We start from the raw sequence: 19,654 nt of genomic DNA, 5'->3' as shown, positions 1-19,654 counted from the left end.
TCACTGTTTAAGCATATTGGTCAAAAACTGGCTTAAGTGAATTTTGGCTTCTCTAACTATTCTTAGGACTAGTTAGAGTCTACTCAGGGCCTTATATAATTTCTGGTCATTACAACCTCAGTGCTATGTAAAGAAATAGTGAGGCTCCAGTGTTTTTGTTGCTGGATGCAGTGGGGTATTTTCAATTAGAATGTTAATTTTAATTACATACAACTATTATTTTTAAGCCTTAGATAATTTCCACGACTGATATAAGCTCTAGAAAGAGAAACTGGGGGTACTTAACAGTTCCCATTTTAGAAAATTCCATACAGATTGTCTAGCAGGGATTTAATGGGTTAGGTTGATGCAAAATATCCTTGAGAAATTCAGAAAGATACATAAGAACATGCTAAAACACATATATACAGCTTTTTATTTTTAATGGAAAAATAAAGACAAAACTTTTAAAGTAATATTTACTTTAAAAAAAATCTTCCTCATTCATGGAAATTATAAAAGCAAAATGTTTTACATAAACTCTAAATTACCTTGTGAAACACTGCTACCTTTGTCAAAATCATAAGCTTATCTTAAAGATTTCCCACTTCTACTTTCATGTCAAATAAGCATTTGACATGATTAGTACTATTAACTATATATATATATTTATATATATTTATACCATAAACACAAATGGAGTTTCTCTGAAGGTAAACTAAAGTAAAAATAAGCCCCTGCCGCCAAAGCTTTTACAATTCTTTTTGGTTCTAAATACAACAGTAGAGTAAAACTGTAAGCCAACTCAATTTGATTGCTTCACATTTTCTCATACATATACAGTTTGATTCTCATACCTTCTGCAGAGCCAAGTATCATCTCAATGCAGTGCAGAAAAAGTGACTTATTTGTAAAGGAGAAAGGTTGGGAGAAGTCACAAAGCTTTTCATGGCTTTGCTGTAGGATAACATTGCAACTGATGTCACAGAAACATTTCCCTGGTTACCACTAACCACTTTCAACTTTTTAAGATGGTGAACTTGGTGGGTAAAATCGTCTCCTAATTTTTGCTACCATTGAAACTCAAAATAAGGGTCTGCGAAATGACCAAAATTAATGAACAAAATAAGTGACTGATGGGTACCTAATAGTCTTAATATTAACACCAGATGTGGGGTATGCTTTATTTAATGTGAAAAAATCTCTCAGATAAGAAGTGCTCCTTGATAACAAAAAAAATCCTATAGCCAGTTTTATCTTTCAAGTGACAAATAACCAACCTCTAGAAGCAAGCATGAAATGATGCCTCTAGCTTCACTTAAACCAACCTCTCACAAAAATATTGTGTATGAACATTTTAGTTTGAAGCACAAATAAAGGGGCCTCATATGCACTGATTTATTTATAAGTACTCTTATAAGTATAATTAGAAAAGAGAAGTAATCTACATGGGAAAGGAAGATGAATTATTAAGTGAAACTTCGACGGGCTTAGAGTAAATACACCACATTGTTGCTTAACTGAATCATAAAATATCCATATTTCTGTTAGAGCTGTACAGCGTATTTCAAGTAGAAATAAATACTAGTACACGCTAGAAGAGAAGGTTTAATAATCGATAAAAATGTACAAAAATATTCAAATCAGAAATGCTTTAGAATGTGTACCACAGAAGTCAATACTTCTCACTGAGTAGGGAAAAGTTCTCCTCAATGAAAAACTGGACAGAGGATATTAAAAAAAAAGAGAGAGAGAGAGAGAGAGACGGAAAGAGATCTGGTTTCTTTTTAAATCAAGACAACTTTTGTTAAAGAAAATGTTTAAGTCGACATTGATTTTTTTTTTTAGACAAGGATATTGCAACTGTCACTTAAAATTTGGTGGCACATTCTTTAGTAGGTCCTTAAGGCAACATATTTAAATTAATTTACAATCTGATTTGATGTTAATTTCTTTTTTTAAACATCGCCTCAAAATAGATGTTCAAATAATGCCCTCACAATAGCCTTCTGTTTTATTCATCCAGATGCTCTTAAAATTAACAATGGTGGCTATAATACAGCAGTGCCCATTAATTAGCACTACTATATAGTTAAGGGTTTCCATCAAAAAACACCTATTTTTTTAGTTCACCATAAAAATTCACATCAGTTAAACCAGTTAGGAAGTGCACAAAAAAGCATTCTGATCAATTGCTGGTGCTTTTTTTGTACCACTATGCATCAAAAAAGGTTTCATTATATCTTCAAAATCCAACTTCTGCAAATTTCAAACCACCTCAAAAATGTATCATTATGGCATTGACTTTAGAACACAAAAGTAAGGACATCTGTGGTAATCAATAAATCACCATCTCTAATCTATTTTGCTGTACCCTAAAAAGGGGCTTCAGAGTGATGATATGAAAATGATTCTCTATACAGAATCAAAAGTTTTCATGTTCAGTTTTGAATTTCCTTCTCTTTTGCAGATTTAAAGTCAACTCCACTGTAACATTATGTAATGCACTTCTTCCTGTGATATAATTAAAACCCCGTGTTGCTTCAATGGAATTTAAAACATCAGAATCCCTGTCCTGAACTAGACATTTTTTTAATTATACTGTAAACATATATTTGGTATAATTAATTTATTGATCATCATCCAGTTGTTCCAAGAGGGTCCTTCTCCGCTTTTCTAATTCCCCTTCACTCAGTTCACTGCCAGAAGTATCCCAATTACCCTGGAAAGACATCAAGAATTAACAGTATTTTTTAAAATCTTGAAATAAAATAAAATTTTTTCTTAAGATGAAAATAACATGGTATTTTTAAAACCCGTTAATCCTTGTTGAAAAGAAAATTTATTATAAGTATCAGTTTTATTCCACAATAAAGATGGAGAAAACTTTTAAGTTCATATTACCTACTTACCTTTCTTTGTTGTTTCAGAGAAAAAAACAGGAAAATATACACAATTCATTAAAATCATGTGTGCACTCAAGTTATACAACACTTGTGTTCCATATTCAAATAAACTGAGTAGTCTAACCACTCAATGGATTTTACCATGAGTAAACCGAAAGTATGATGCAAAAACCTAATTTATTAGGTAAGACTTTTACACTATAGGATCAGAAATCTAGAGCTAAAAGGCTATCTAATCAAACTCATTCACCTTTCATAAAACTAAGGTCCAGAGAGGTTCTACTTGACTTAATCAGAGGACACACACACAGAATAAGCATGAATTACACTATCATTATTTATTGAATATTCATTTTCATATGTATGTATGCGGCGTATTTATCTTTCCTGTTTTTGGAAGCATACCATAAAGTTCATTTTGCTTTTCATCTAGATTAAAGTTCTAAGTAAGATGTTATTTCTCCAGAAATAAGATAAGCCCCATGTTTAGTGTAATCAGAATGCTTAGAAGGGTTTTACATCCTTTACACAAAAGCAAATTTCATAGCTTAACTTCCCATCCCACTTTGTTCCTTAAATACAAAGAAAAACTCTAGAGAAAACCCCTAAAGACATCAGGACTTTGTCTTAGAACCTGACATAAACCTGGTTCCTTGCCAGATGGGTGGATTATCACTTTGTGTAACCTTCCACATGGTACCTGAAAGCAGTTCTAAAGTTGTTTGTGGTGGGACTTCCACCTGCTGTCTTTTAGAAATAGCTTCTGGCTCTTTGTAGGTTTCATCAATTTTCTTTCCTTACCGTAAACCTTTATTTATTTTGGTGAGCTAATTGGGGTTAAGTGACTTGCCCAGAGTCACAAAGCTAGTGAGTGTTGTGTGTCTGAAGCCAAACTTGAACTCAGGTCCTCCTGACTCCAGCGTCAGTGCTCTAGCCACTGAGCTACCTAGTTGCCACCGTGTCCCCCCCCAGATCACCTGAGGGCTTTTAAAGGGAGAGTAACTACACTGGAAATTTCTGGAAAAAAAAAACCCCAAAACTATTGATTTTTAAAAATAGGTTGGATTATATATAAGATGCTCCATTGTCCTTTCCTTTGAGAGAGATCTCAATTTATGAGACTATTTACCTGGCTCTAAGTGAATGTCTCTCATTCTACTTCTCTTTCCCGAATCTTATCCTCCCCTCATCCAAGACACAAAAGAGGAAACACTCTAGAATTCAAGTCACTACTTAATTTTACAGGTAAGAACAGCAGTCTTTTGCTCTGAAGAATGATTTTGTAATCATAATATTGTACCTCATTCTTCAACGAAATAAGTCCTGCAGTGCTACAGATTTTCTTCATAAATCCTACAAATATTCTAACATTATGTTTACATATAATGGAAAAACCTTTTTAGGAGACACTTGATTAGCTGAGACTTTGGTTTTTCTTAAGGATGTTATACTTGGCCTAAGGTTAGCCTCTAAACATTAGTTAAGTATATAAAAATTTTGTGTAAAGAGAAAACATACACTTGAGACAACATTAAAAAACACTTACAGAATCCTTTCCAGTCTTCTTTTTAGGTGATTTGTGTTTTGATTCTGATCTCTGCCTAGTTCTATCTTTTTCATTTTCTCGTTCTTTTTCTTTTTTATCCTTTTCTCGTTCAGCATCAGACTCTGGAGAATCCTACAAAAGTCATATAATTACTAATAAAGCACATCACTATTTAAAAACTATTCATTGGGATAACATTTAAAATACATCTTGTACAAATTAGCAGTTTAGTGTTCTCTTAGATACAGTAATAAGGAGATATTTGTCGTGTTGCAGGAGGCTCACGGCAGGAACATGGCATTACAATATCACTAAGAAATGGTTCTCTGGATGTAGAGAGACAGGCACGCTAAAAAGCACCACTGGTGGAGATGAGAAATGATTGAATTACTCTGGAAAACAATGTGGAATTATGCCAAGGAAGTGACAAAAACGTCCATAGTCTTTGACTTGATAGACTATCAGGTGTATACCCCAAGGAGGTAAAATAAAGGTTAAATATATATAACATTATTTATAGTTTCAAATAACTGGTAACAAAATAAATGACCATTAATTGAGAGATGGCTAAAAGAAACTATAATACGTCAATGTAATAAACTACCTCAGGATAAGAAATGATGAATTTATAAGGTACAGAATAAACCAAGAAATAATAGGAAAAACAAAAAACTAAAAAATAAGTGCTAAGTACTTGCAATAATCAAGCTTGAACCTGAAGAAAAGTTATAAGAAAGCAATCCCTTCCCTTTGCAGGAGGAGAATTATGAGCATAGACTATTGCATTTATGGTCAGATTTAACTGATGTACTGATTTATTTCATTAAACTATTTTTTTTCACCCTCTTTTTATTTTTATTCTCATGGATGCCCTCTCAGCCGGGGAAAGATATACTAGGGAAATAATGATATAAACAAAACATTGTCAATAAAACCTTATAAAAGTGGCTACCTAAAACTCTGCTTTAGATTGTAACATATAACCATGTCATATTCTTCATCTCTCATAATAAAATGTTAGTTGGGCCTTTAGCAGTTAGGTAAATCTTTCTCACATGTTAGGCACAGGAATGCATGACAGATTGTTTTACCTACCCAAAAAGTGAAAATGAATTAAAGGGAGCTATTATGGGTTTATATCAGGAATCCATAAATACAGTGTAAAAGGGATTCATGTAGTGGAAAGAACACTGAATTTGGAAGGCCTGAGTTCAGTTCCTGACTCTGACACTACCAATCAGAACTTATTTTATTGGCAAAACAAAGGTGGTTGGAGTCGATACTCTCTAATCACTTCCATCTCCCAACCTATGGCTCTGTGAACTAAGCTACGGTTGTCTGAGGGACAGATGTAAAGGGACCATAGAGAGAAAAAAATCAAAGAACATGGAAAATGGCTAATGCAAAGTGGAGGGGCTAAAACCCAAAAGACAGGAAAGGAATACACAGGTCAGAACCTAGAATGAAAGTTATCCTGGACTAAAAATGTGGTGAGGTGGGTTTAAAAGGGCTAACAGGGAACACCTAAAAGACATTAGTTGTTAAATATTATAAAGCTGTGCCAGTGGGATATTATTTCCAACTGTACAGTGTGGGGCCCCAAAATTCCACACAGTGCAGTAAAATTTAGTTTTGTAACTGAGCTTTGTGTGCTAGAATACAGTGAACCAGAAAGATCATCATCAAATAGTATAGTACTTAATGGAAAAGATTTTTTTGAAGGGGGTGGGGGGAAGGGGAAGCAGAGATTCTTGCAGCAATGAGGCAATGACTTACTACTATAGACTATAAGATAAGACCTTGTTATTGCTGCCTCGTAATTTCTCACATAAGAAACTCCATCTCCGTGCCTTTGAAATGGCCATTCTCCAATGTTTTACCTTGTCAGCCCTGCCTCTTAGATTTCCTGGCTTTTTCAAAAACTTAGTTGACCCCCAATAGTTAGTACCTTCCCCTTTAAAGTTAACTTGTATCCTTATTATCTACTCTGTATGTATCTTGCATATATCTGTAATATGTACATATTTTACATCTTACCCCATCTTACCCTAAGCCCATGCTTGAATGTTCACTCCATGAGGGAAAGACAATTGTTTTTCTTGAGAACAGATCTGTATTTTGCCTAGTCTGGAAATGAAGCCAATACCCATGGACCCGATCCAAATACTGATCAGTAAGTAAGCTTTAATCCATTCTATTTTTCTAACCTGGACTGATTTGTCCTCTCTTCAGTTATCCTGGTAGCCTATCCTTTCTGGGGGCTCATAACATTAGTGCCAGACTTAGTGTGGACAACTAATTGGCTTTAGCCCTAGTTTAGCTGAGAACTCCTGAACTCAAGTGATCCACCAGCCTCAGCCTTCTCAGTGGCAGGGACTACAGGCTTGTGCCACTACACCTTGTCACTTTTGTACTTTCTCTGTATCAAGACTTAGCACTTAATAAATGCTTGACTGACTACTGGTGAGCCACCACACAAAGACTGGCTAACTTACGGATTTGTGTCTCCTCTTCTTGCTTTTCTTCTTATGCTTTTTTGATTTCTTGTAACTTCTCTCTAAGAAAGATACGGACAAAAGAATTGTTAAACTCTGAGGCAACGTAAGTTCAAGTCTGTTTGATAAGATAAAGAGAAAAGCTCACCAGACTCAGCACTAGAAGAACGTTCTGAAGCAGACCGGGATTCTGACCTTTGCCTCTTTTTCTTTGAATGGCTGTCATCATCATCTGAATCTGAGCCCTAAGAGAAACCATTTAAGATGCAAATTTGTAATACTTCTGAGAAAAACCTACTTATGGCCACATTCTGGGAACAAGAATCTTACCGATCGAGAACGTGAACGTTTCCTGTGATGTTTTTTAGATTTTTTAGAATGTTTCTTGTTCTTTGAATGATGATGCTGACATTCATGCTACAGTTTAAGGGGGAAACAAAGAATTAGATTTGTTTTAGATAGCACTTTGCACCCATTCCTAATGATCCACCAGATGTATATGAGAGAGGGCCAGACGAACATATCTAAACAAATATCTAGAAATGCTCAAAATAGGCATTAATAAGTAATCATTTATATGCATTATTAGCCAAGGCAATTTCCAAGTTAAATTTTTAATACTATCCAAAAGGTTGTACACCTCCCTCCAATACTGCTTTCTCACCTGGTGATCTATAACGTGTACATCTACAACCAAGAGATCCAGGTACAATGTGAAAGTGGCTGGGCATAACAAGTACTTTCCAACTACCTCATCTTTCAGAACTTTTCTATTTTTTTTTTTCTACTTCTAATCAAAAATTTTTTTTGATGTACTCATCGTTTCTCATAAACATATGAAATACTACCTGGAAGACATTCTGGGGAAAGATTTTAATTTCCTTCTAGGTTTATTTTTAGCAAAAGAAAAATGACCATAACTTTGTATAAGCCTTTTTTAAAAATTATGTTGACACGGCCATCTGACCACCAGATTGAAATTTTGTGGTTGAATTTTTTAAAAAAAAGACTAATTAAGACTAATAATAATGATAAGGTGTTCTACAAGGAAAAGGTACTTAAGGAGGATCCTCACATATTATGCAAGAGGTGGTAGTAGTACTTAAATCTAAACTAGGTTAATCAGAATATCTCCTTTCCCAAGCCAGATAACAGAGAGGATACTGTATTTGCATTGATTATCTATTTAACATGAAGAAACTAAATGGTGCTAAAACCTTAAATTTTTGGACTGAACTATGGATTTAATGTTTAAAATTACAAGATACATAAAGTAAACCTAAAACAAAACCCTTCTGTGCTGCAAACATATAAACAATGGTATAAAAGACAGTTACTATAATTAGATTAAAATTACCTCAAGCACATGCATGAAATCCTTAAATATCCTTTTTCTTTCAGACTCTAGAGTAATGTCTTCAAATGCTGGTTCCTTTACAAATCTTTCTCGAATCTATATGAAAAGTCCACAATGATACTAATAAACATAAATGAATGCATAATTTTCAAAATAAAAAATGAGGCAAAGCATGCTACAACTTCCATGTTTATGCTTCAAAAAAGACAGTCCCAGTAATTCCCCAAAAGCCTAAGGTAAAATAAGCGATATTAAAAGTATGAGTAATCCATACTTTTTTTCCTCACATTAAGCCAACTACCTTCAACTTCTATTTAAACTACACAATTAGACAAAGAATAGTAAAGTAAAATGAATTAGGAATATTTTGGCAGCAGAAAACAGTATAGATAACACTGCACCTGGGAGCCAGAGGACCTACATTCAAACACTGGCTCTGCCACTCACTACCTATTTGACTTCGGAAAGAGATCGTTCTAAGCTTTTAATGTATGATCCTATGATCTTTATAGGCCTCAGTATCCTTATGTGAAAAATGAGATTAGCCCTTGAAGCACCATTTTACATCTACGATCTATGGTTTTGCAATATATGGTAACGTTACTAATGAAATATCTACAGTGAATTGTAACAAATACTAGAGAGCATAAATACATACATCTTCCCAGACTGCATCCAATTCTATCGGAGGAGCAGCCTGTTTCAACATACTCTTGAATGCAGACTCTTTTCGTTTCATCTTACGAGCTTCTTCCTTTTCTCTTTCCCGTTCACGGGCTTCTGCCTTTTCTAACAACTAAAGAAAAGATTTCTATCTTAGCAGTAGATACAGTAGCAAATAAATAGTTTTAAATTCGTATTATTTTTGACACATTCTGAATTCTATTACAACAAAACAGTATCACACTAATTTTAACTGATATAGTTTTAACATTAGTTGATATATGACATTCCAAGGGGGCTTTAATTTCTCTACCTTGCAAAATACAACTGTCATCCCACCTGATGTCCCTTACTTATAACATTAAAACTAACCATTACTTCACTGAACTTATTTTCATAAATATTAACTTTATTAGTACAAAGTTCTGTAAGGTAAGACACTAACTTACACTATTAAAAGCCAATTTGATGTTTCCAGCATCTAATGTTGTTGATCTTTTAGTTGAACTGATTACTGCAACAAAATCTTCAAAGGTAGTATTTACTTCAACCAGAAATCCTTTATCCTATAAAACAAATATCTCATTTATATGAGAAATACATAAAATCCAAATTCAGAGAGTCCTTAAATACACAGTTAGCTGTTTACCATTGTTAAGCCATTCAATGAAACACATCTCATCTCTTTACCTTTAGGATGTCTTTTATTATCTTCTTTTCATCATGATAACGTGCTTTTAGATCCTCAACATAAAACTTGAAAAGATCAAGTGCAGTTGATCCTAATGAAAAAACTAGAGAAGTCAAAAGCTAGCTCTAACCAAAGAGCTGCAATTACTTTTTTCATTTAGAAAAAAAAATATCTCCCACCCAAAATGACCTCCCCCCACTTCTGTCCATTCCACATACAATCAAATTATAAGTTAGGAAGGAAAATAACCTTACCAGGCTGACCAAGCATGTTGGTAAATCTAATATCAGAACTAATTGTTGGATATAACTCCATCCAAGATGACATAGAATGCAACTGTCCGTGTTCATGCAATTCATCTAAAAATATCTGAAAATATTCATATTTAGATAAAAATAATCAACTACATAAACATAAAAATTACACATTATTTTAAATTGTGCTCAAGAAAACCCTACAAATACTCATCCCAGGCTACTTATATCAAAGTTGTATTAAATAGCTAAGTTCCCATTTTTAAAAATACTTCCAATCAAAGAGATACCATAGACAATTCTACTATTTAAGAACTTGCTAATATGAAACACTTTCAAAATTCCTGTACTAACCAGACCTTTGCACATGATAGCTGTTCAGTAAGGACTCAATTATAGCTCACAACCTCAATAACTGTTTCCAGTTACACATCTCTCTACAGGAAACTTGTATGTCATTTCTCTTTGGTACCTAAATATTGCTAATACTGACACTGCTACCCACTTTCTCACACTATTTACCTCTCCATGTCCCTCTAGATGACCTGCACCTTGAATTCTTTACAGATTACGGTATTCTATGACTTAGTCATGTATCTCCAAGTCAAATCAACAAACATTTATCAAGAATACACTATGTGCCAAGCACTGTGCTGGGAATACAAAGAAAAGCAAAAAAATCAGATGTGTGAGGGAGAATTGACAGGATTTGTCAATAAAATAGATATGAAGGGGGTTGGGAATGTGCGAGAGTGGTGAAAAGTTGAGGATACCACCAAGGTTATAAGCCTACATGACTGTGAGGATGGTAGTGCCCTACACTAGAAGTCCTGCTTACATTTGGTGCTTACATTTTATTGTTTTCAAAAACAAAACCAAAAAACCATTCCCATACAAAGGCCATCCCTTCATTCCAGTGACTCTTACCACAGATAATAATAGGAAAGGAAGAAGTTAGAGGTTAGTGCAACGTTTAATGAGTTTAATTTTGGACATGTTGAATTTAAAATATCTATGGGACATCTAGTTCAAGATGTGTAAAAAGAGTTGAAGATTTAAGACTGAAGGTCAAGAAAGAAATTAAGATTAGATGAGTAGATCTGAGAAATAATAACTGAATTTATGGGAGCTGATGAGCTCACCAACAGTACAGGAGAAAAGGAAAAGGCCCAAGACAGAACCTGTGAGAACACCTCAGATTAGTGAGCATGACCTAAAAGACAGAGCAAGAAAGACTCAGAAGGAGCAGTCAGCTAGGTAGGATCACCAGGATAGAAAGGTATAAAATTTAAAAAAGCCCAGAAAAAAGGGAGCATCAGTGTCAAACGATACAGAGAAAACAAGGACAAGGACTGAGAAAAAACCGTTGGATTTGGCAATTAAGAGATCATTAGTAATTTGGAAAGATTAATTGCAAATGAATGAGATTAGAAGCAAACTATAGAGTTAAGAGGAGAAAAAGTGGAGACACTGACTATAAGAATTTTTCAAATAACTATGAAGAGAAGGAGAGATACATAAGATGACTTAGTGGAGATGAAGTGAAAGTTTTATTGAGCGTGAGAGAGACATGGACTTATTTATAAGTAGTAGGGAAGAAGCCAGCAGAAAGAGAGAAAATATAGAATACAGATGATAGAGAAAATATTTTGTTGGAGAATATGGGACAAAAATGTGATCATATGTGCATGTAAAGGGGTTTGCCTTGACGAGAAGTGCCACCAAAGTTTGAGTTGTGGCACACCCCCCCTCCTGGAAAAGCTTTGGGTCACAAAATGAAGTGCACAACAACTCACAGGCAATCCAATCTTTTCTATTTATTTCTAAGCTTATGTTCTCTTTTCATTTGTACTGTCTTTCCAAAAATATATGTACTGACAGACCAGTTTTATAGGTATGCCATTCAACTACATAACAAATCTAGACAACAGGCATCCCTCACCTAGGTAGAGACTCTTGAACAATTATGTACTACATTTTGAAGGCTCGGAAATATTCTAAAGAATGATGCAATCAGCACGGTGTCAACTGCAAAAATGGAATGTCCAAAAGACCTCATCTTCCTTAGGAACTCCTCTTCCATCAAGATTATGCATTTTATTGTGGAGATGACAAGAGTTTTGACAATCATGTCTTCCTATTTTATTACTGCTTGACATTAATCAAAAGATCAGTTTTGCTATAGTCACAGACTTTTATACTACCAGGTGCCAATTAGCACGGATAAGAAAGATTAAATGTTCATGTGAAGTGGTTGCATTACTCTAAGTCAGGCTGCACACATCAGTGAATGCAATTACCAGAGATCACAAGTGGGATCTTATATATTCTCTGTACTTTTAACTGTGTGACCATAAAAACAGGGTCTCCTATAGAATATCACTTTCAAATGCCGATCTGTTCCCTTTTGATAGTTTCATCAAGGTTTGCCCTCAATACATATATACATTACTCTAAAAGATTATACAGAAATGGTAAAAAGACTAGGTACCAGCAGTTGATATTCTCAGTTCCTTTCCATGAGATAACAACAACCTTTGAGCCACTATTTCATGTGTGGTAATAAGGAGGAAGTGAAGTGCTTGGTTTTGGAGTCAGAAGACCTGGGTTCAGATCTTGGCTCAGCTCCTTAATATCTATGTATGTGACTTTGGGTAATTCACTTAAATTTTCTGGCCTTATTTTGTCCATCTCTAAAATCAGGGGTTGGACTAGACTAGACTACTTCCTCCTGCATTCTGGTTTCATTTAAAGTAAGAACATAAAGATGAATATGATTAAATTCTTCCAAAAACTATGTAACCTCATTGGTTACTAAATAAGAACTTTACATTTAGAATATATTAACTAGGTTTTAATAAATGGCTTAAAAAACCATCTGCTCTTTAATACCTTCTATCTGCTTTTCTCTCAGTCACTACAGAAGTAAATGGCATGCCCTCCAGAGTAATGAAGGTTATTTTACATTTAATTATCTTATGAACTTTTAAAAAGGGCAAAACCCATAGAAGTGCAGCTAACAGAAAATGCATTTTCTGTTCTAGCTAGACTGGATCTCAGAAAGCAGAGAGCCTGCTGTTGAGGAAATATCTGAAGGCTTTTCAGTATAAAGAACCTGCCAAAGCTTTCATCTTACTGATACAGCTATCAAGATGTTAGAGTCATCTCCATAGCATGGGGAAAGTGAAATACTAACCTGAAAAGATTCTCTATTTTTACGCTGCCGCCTCCTTTCTCGTAACAAACTCTTCTGTTTTTCTTCTTCCTCTTCTTTTTCTAAAGCCCGGATATGTTCTTCAAAGCATATCAATGCATCTTCTTTGTCCATGTCTAAAGGGGGAAAAATGCTTTAAAAATATCTACTTGAGTAAGGAAAGTAAGATTAATTTCCTGTCAATAAAATTAGTTTGTTAATAATATGCTATACAATAAGGACTTTCTTTTAAAAAATAAACCTAACATGTCTGACAAAGGAAAAAATAAAACAAGGTTATGGAGATCAAAATTGTGGGGTAATAAATGTGAATTATCAATGAAATTCACCTACAACTAACAAGGTGTATTTTAGTCAATTTCAGGGCTTCTCTCTTGGGAAGCTTCCATTTTAGGAACAATTAACACATTTTCTAGAAATGGACAAATTATAGTGCTGGCCAAATTACTTCCTGATAAACAACTACTCTGAAATGGTTTCATTTACGATAGCAATGGTCATATATGAATGCTTCTACTAACACAAGGCTGGCACTGATGAAATGAACCTGGTTTGAATTGGGTTCCCCATCTTTAGTTACTTCTGTCATCTGAGTGCTGGATTTTGTACCATGCAGACATGTTTCAATGCTGTCTTTTATTGTGTTTTTAAAACTGGGTAGTACTTTAAGGAAATATGTTAATTATGCTCTAATGAGCACCCTTACTGACTTCTAGGTGATATTGCAGAGCTGTTGGTGTGGAGAAATATGTCTGGCTATTGCCACACATGGCTACTGCATTACAATACGGCTGGATGACTCAGAAAAAAATACCAAACACTCTCAGAGGGATCTATCTACTGGAAAGGTTGTTACTGAGTCCTCTAAAACACAGCAGTATAGGCTTCTTAAAGTTAAAAGCACAGCTATAAGACCAGTAAAAACAGACACTGTTGGTATGAATAAAAAAAAAATTTATCATTGGGTAAGATAATGCAAAGAAACTGATGATGGGCATCATATCACACTGTAAAATATCCCCCAAAAAACTTTTTTGGGAAAAAAATTAATTTTCAGTGAGTTTGGAACTTTTGTCCAGAGGAAACAATGAACAGATGCTGAGAAGCAGAACAGTTCCAAATCACAAAAATTTTAAATGGAGACGAAATATTACAGGATAACCTTGTATCATACATCAGGTCAAGCAAGACACATATCTAAGAAAAGATAGGTTTCAATGCCTTGGAAACTTGCCTGATTAAAACCTATGACCACACAGGTTAGACTTGGAAAAATGGACTGTTTGTCAAAGGAATAGTTAATATTCAAGATGCTGAAAATAAGGTTTCGTGATGAATTAAGGATGTGACAAAATCTAGTGAAGTAAAACTCACAAATCATGCAACTGCAGCAAAAGAACATATTACATATTAAGTTTTTTCAAAGATATAAAAAGTTGTAAGGTTTACTGTATAAATCAATAAATTTAAATATTCTACTTTGCCCCAGCTAATTTGTGTGCCACTGTATGTTATAAGGTGTTAAAATTACAAATCTCTCATGCCGAGTGAAAATAATTCACTTATTTCTAGAAAATTCTCTTTTTAAAACTGCTGGGTTTTTACAAAAAAAATTCTTGATTATCCTTACTCTGTAGCTCCTCATCTTCTGCAAAGGTAGGGTTATCCATCAGATATTGCTGGGCTTCAGACCAAGTAGTGGAGTAGGTAACATTAGCCATGTTGTCAAGTATATTTTTTAAGGCCTCCCAATTTCTCTTTCGCAACTGCTTTGCTTGTTCCTGCAACAACAATATCAAAACACATTAGCAGAAACATGATATATGGAGGTCAAAGAGTCATTGCTACTTTTATGTTCAAATATATGTAATTTAATTAGCCAACTGAATGAAAAACTGTTTTTGTTTTGGGTTTTTTGGAAATTTGGAGTATGCACAATCAGGGTAAGAGTTACACTTTATCTCCTTACATAAATCTTCAATAGAGTACTGGACCTGGAGTTAGGATGACAAGAGTTCAAACCAGCCTAAGACTATTTAATAGCTATTGTGACCCTAGGCAACTTACTTAACCACCGTATGCTTGAGTTTAGTCATCTACACAATGGAGATATTAAAAGCACTTACCTCACAGAATTATGAGAATTAAATGAGTTCATGCTTTCCAAACCTCAAGGCCCTATCTAAATGTTAGCTAATATTTTTATATTATCATCACTGTAGGCAATAACTATTTAGCTAGTTCAGACTCAAGTTAACTTGTTCTACAGATTCTTCAGGTAATCCTCTAAGCATCATTAATTCAGTTCATCACTTTGTCTTATTTGGGCTATTCAATCTGTATCCTCATTCGTGACAATGACTATATTACTATCTTAAAACTGCAGTCCAAAGTCAAGTTTCTTGGACTATGCAACCCCTTACATTTTCATGAAAGCTTGTAAGTTGTTCCTTACTTGCCAATTTATCAAAATTAAAGAGTGAACTATTTACAAACCATCCTCAAAGAAAACATCTAACAACTTTTGGTTAGGTATTTTCTACTCAAGAGGTTATGTTTTCAACCTGTGGAACGGTCTACAAAAAGAACTATGTATTTACAAGTTTCAAAAACTAGTCTCTTTTCAGTTACCTAAAAAATAGTTATTTATGTGCAAAAGGCCCATACCAAGTAAGATACAAAGAACAATTTTATTTTTATAAGCTTCAGTGCTACATTTTGCTTTTCACCATCATTGCTGTACTGACCCATCCCTTGTCAATGAACCTTCCCTTGTAACAAACTGAAAAATCTACCACAAAGAATCTTTTTAAAAACTCAGATGCTCCTAACTGTCAGACTGTTCAACTTGATAACAAACCATTAAGTCCTTCATGACTCCATTATTCCTTCCAAATACTGCAGACTACATGTTTTTTTACTGATGTATAAACAAGCAAAAATTTTAATACAAAGTATTCTGAGTAAAAATTATTTCCATATCCTCAAATACCGACAGCCCAGCATGACAATTGGTAATATTAAAATAAAGCTTTTACTCTATGATATGATGATGACTGTATTGCTTGTTTTTTTTTTTTTATTTTAACTGCTGAGTGTTTTCATAGTACTGAACTATACTTGCATCCCTGGAACAAATACTGGTCTCTTTCTCTTTGGTTTACCCTTCCTTGGCTCCAGTATGTATCTCACTAAATAACTTTGGTGAGCGTTTTTTCTTTCTCGATTTTTGAGAATCAATTTAGTAATACGGGTACTAATTTTTCTTTAAAAAGTCTGGGAGAATTCTATAAATAGGAACATATTCTTCCTCCCCCATAGCACCTTTAACATTATTTTCTTTCCTGAAATTTGATTACAATTAGTATTTTGCTGATAATTCTTTTCCAAAAGTTCTGAGTTTTAGCAGTATATAACACTGAATAGAAGGTTCTAATTTTCATTTATTTATTTATATTTTATTTATTTATTTCCTTATTTATTTTTTGGCTAGGTAATGGGGTTAAGTGACTTGCCCAGGGTCACACAGCTAGTAAGTGTTACGTGTCTGAGGCTGGATTTGAACTTAGGTCCTCCTGAATCCAAGGCCGATGCTCTATCCACTGCGCCACCTAGCTGCCCCCTGAAGGTTCTGACTTTTAAAATTCCTTTTCTGCTTTGATTTCACTTTGTTCATTTTCTATTTGTTTACTGCTAATATGATTTTGCTCCCTCTTCTACCAGGTTGGTTAGAAGTTTGTCAATTTTTGGCCAACACGACAAAACAGGAAAATGATAATGTTGGAGAAGATGTGGGAAAATTGAAACACTAATACATTGTTGGTGGAGTTGTGAGATGATCCAACCATTTTGGAGAACAATTTGGAACTATGCCCAAAGGGCTACAAAAATGTGCATACCCTTTGATCCAGCAATAGCACTTCTAGCACTATATCCCAAAGAGATCAAACAAATGGGAAAAGGACCCACATGTACAAAAATACTCATAGCAGCTCTTTCTGTGGTGGCAAAGAATTGGAAATTGAGAGGATGCCCATCAATTGGGGAATGGCTGAGCAAGTTGTGGTATATGAATGCAATGGAATACTACTATGCTATAAGAAATGACCAACAAGTTGACTTCAGAAAAACCGGGAAAGACTTGTATGGTCTGATGCTGAGTGAAGTGAGCAGAACCAAGAGGACTTTGTACACAATAAAAGCCACATTATGCAATGACTAATATTGTTAAACTGAACCCTTCTCAGCATTACAAGGATCTAAGATATCTCCAGAGGCCTCTGGGATGGAAAATGCTGTCCACATCCAAAGAAAGAACTATGGAAGTTGCATCGCTATCACTTATTTTTACCTTCTGTTGAGTTTTGTTTCATCTTTCTGATGGTTCCTCCTATTGGTTTTAGTTTTTACTTACAACTACACTAATGTGAAAATATGTTTAATGGGTATGTAAATGTAAAGCCTATATCAGATTGTGAGCCAAATTGGGCAGGGTGGGCAGGAGGAAGGGGGAGAAAATTTTCAACTCAAAAGCATATGGAAGTGATTGCTGATAAATCAAAATAAATTAATAAAATTTAAAAAAAAACACCAAAAAAGCATCCAAATAAGAAAGAGAAGTTTGTCAATTTTTGTTAGCTTTTTTTAAAAAAAGAATCAGTTTCATTTGAATATCACTAGTTTTTTTTCCTTGTAATTTTCAAGATTTAAACTTTCATGTTTGGTTTACATTTATGTAGGACAACTTGTTTAGCTATTCCTGAGTTGACTAGCATCTACTTTGTTTTTAAGTTCTTTGCTAATACAAAAAGTATTATGAACATTTTAGTATGTATAAAAAGGCAGAAATGCTAAAATAATTTCTGTGTTCTACCACACAGGTCTCATGTGTTACTGAGAAATAGGTATTCTCATCCAGAAAACTAGTGAGGTGGCACTGAGGAGCCAGGAAAATCTGGGTTAAAAGCCAGCCTCAGATACTTAACGAGCCTTGGGCAAGTCGTTAAAAATGTTTGCCTCAGTTTCCTTATCTGTAAAATGGGGGTAATAACAGCAACTCAGAAGGTTGTTGTGAGGATGAAATATGTTAATATTTATGAAATGTTTATTAGCACAGTGCCTGGCACAAACAGTTAATATATAAATGTTTTTTCCCTTCCCTCATTTTCCTTTCAAAACACTTTACAATTACGCTAAGAAAGTGACTAAAATACCCTTTGACCCAAGATCTTACTATTAAGTGTACGCTCCCAGGAAGTCAATGACATATACCAAAATTTTTATAGCAGCAATTTGTTGTAGTTAAGAATCGGGGGAAAAAAGTAGATGTCAACTGACTGGGGAATAAAAAAGTTATGCTACATGATTGGGATGTAATATTACCACCCTGTAAGGAATGATGCATATGATGACTACAAAGTAGCAAGGCAACACTTTTATGAACTGATATGAAAATGAGATATACACGACTATGTAAAAAAGTAAAACAGTGACAAAATTAAAACTTAATGCTATGAAATTAATGATTACCTAGACTGACCTAAGAAAAGATATGAAAAAGCAACGCCCCCTGTCTTTTCTGAAAGTTGGGAACTATCAACATGGAACTGTATACATTTTATATAGAGAATGCTGTATAAAAATGTCAGACTTAGTTGATCTTTTGGTTGGTTTTACTGTTTTTGCCCCTCTTTTAAATTCTTTCTTACAAAGGATGGCTTTCTGGGAGGAATATGGGGGAAAGTATATTTTGGGGAAACAGGTTGTTTTCATTCACGTCCAAGTCTTCATGACCCAATTTGGGGTTTTCTTTGCAAAAATCCTGGAGTGGTTTACCATTTCCTTTCCTGGCTCACTTTACAGGCAAGGAAATAGAGACAAACAAGATTAAGTGACTTCCCCAGGGTCATACAGCTAGTAAGTATCTGAGGCCAGATTTGAATTCTGAAAGATGAATCTTTCTGACTCCAGTTCTGATATTCAAACACTGTGCCACCTAGCTGCCCCAATAAATAATAAATTCATTTAAAAAAAAAAAGCTCCTCAAGTGTAGCAAGTGGCTGCCTTTTCTATTTGTATCACCAATATTGGCACACAGAAGGCACTTAAGCCTTGACTAACTGGTGTGTGTGTGTATGTGTGTAGGGGATGCTTCCCCTCGCCCCAACAAAGATATTTTACTTCTAAGAAGTTAAAAGCTCAGTATTATTGGAAAAAGAAAACCCTGAAACCCTGCAAAAGAAACAGGGAACTCTAGATGAGTAGGAAAAAAAAATCACCTTTTCTTTTTTTGAAAGAAAGAACAAGACATCTTCATAAATTTCAAGACGATCTCGCTCAGATATTGCATTCCATACTTCCATCTCTCCAAACATTTGTTCAGCTTTTCTGCATTTCAAAAAGTAAAAGTTAGTTTTCAGCAAATTCCTCAATGTGCAAATTATGCTACCAAGCCTTGTCATTTGATCATGTCTACTGTTACGTTATAATATTTTAAAGTTTATTATTTTAAATTAATGCTTTAATAATGATTTTGCAGACCTAAGAATT

The 19,654-nt window shown here is 34.4% G+C and overlaps 1 protein-coding gene across 11 annotated transcripts in view; it reads right to left on the bottom strand.

The window, feature by feature from the left end:
* Window positions 1-1,569: 1,569 nt before the first annotated feature.
* PRPF40A (pre-mRNA processing factor 40A) overlaps window positions 1,570-19,654 on the bottom strand; it is a 55,119-nt gene continuing 37,034 nt past the window's right edge. For 7 of the 11 annotated variants that reach the window (XM_020970320.2, XM_020970324.2, XM_020970323.2 and 4 more), the window contains 13 exons: window positions 19,384-19,492; window positions 14,736-14,886; window positions 13,088-13,221; window positions 9,892-10,006; window positions 9,637-9,740; window positions 9,396-9,512; window positions 8,942-9,079; window positions 8,284-8,379; window positions 7,257-7,343; window positions 7,075-7,171; window positions 6,927-6,988; window positions 4,432-4,563; window positions 1,570-2,701 (listed from right to left, as the gene is read on the bottom strand). In XM_020970320.2, the coding sequence (XP_020825979.1) occupies window positions 2,609-2,701; window positions 4,432-4,563; window positions 6,927-6,988; window positions 7,075-7,171; window positions 7,257-7,343; window positions 8,284-8,379; window positions 8,942-9,079; window positions 9,396-9,512; window positions 9,637-9,740; window positions 9,892-10,006; window positions 13,088-13,221; window positions 14,736-14,886; window positions 19,384-19,492 (1,435 nt within the window). In that variant the 3' untranslated portion in view covers window positions 1,570-2,608. The remainder of the gene's footprint in view (window positions 2,702-4,431; window positions 4,564-6,926; window positions 6,989-7,074; window positions 7,172-7,256; window positions 7,344-8,283; window positions 8,380-8,941; window positions 9,080-9,395; window positions 9,513-9,636; window positions 9,741-9,891; window positions 10,007-13,087; window positions 13,222-14,735; window positions 14,887-19,383; window positions 19,493-19,654) is intronic. The other 4 variants (XM_020970322.2, XM_078147030.1, XM_020970328.2 and 1 more) reach the window with 1 other exon arrangement.

The sequence above is a fragment of the Phascolarctos cinereus genome, unplaced genomic scaffold, assembly GCF_003287225.1.
Source record: "Phascolarctos cinereus isolate Bilbo 61053 unplaced genomic scaffold, phaCin_HiC Scaffold_726;HRSCAF=1367, whole genome shotgun sequence".
In the NCBI taxonomy this organism is placed as follows: domain Eukaryota; kingdom Metazoa; phylum Chordata; class Mammalia; order Diprotodontia; family Phascolarctidae; genus Phascolarctos; species Phascolarctos cinereus.
This window is presented reverse-complemented; position numbering and strand designations above follow the sequence as displayed.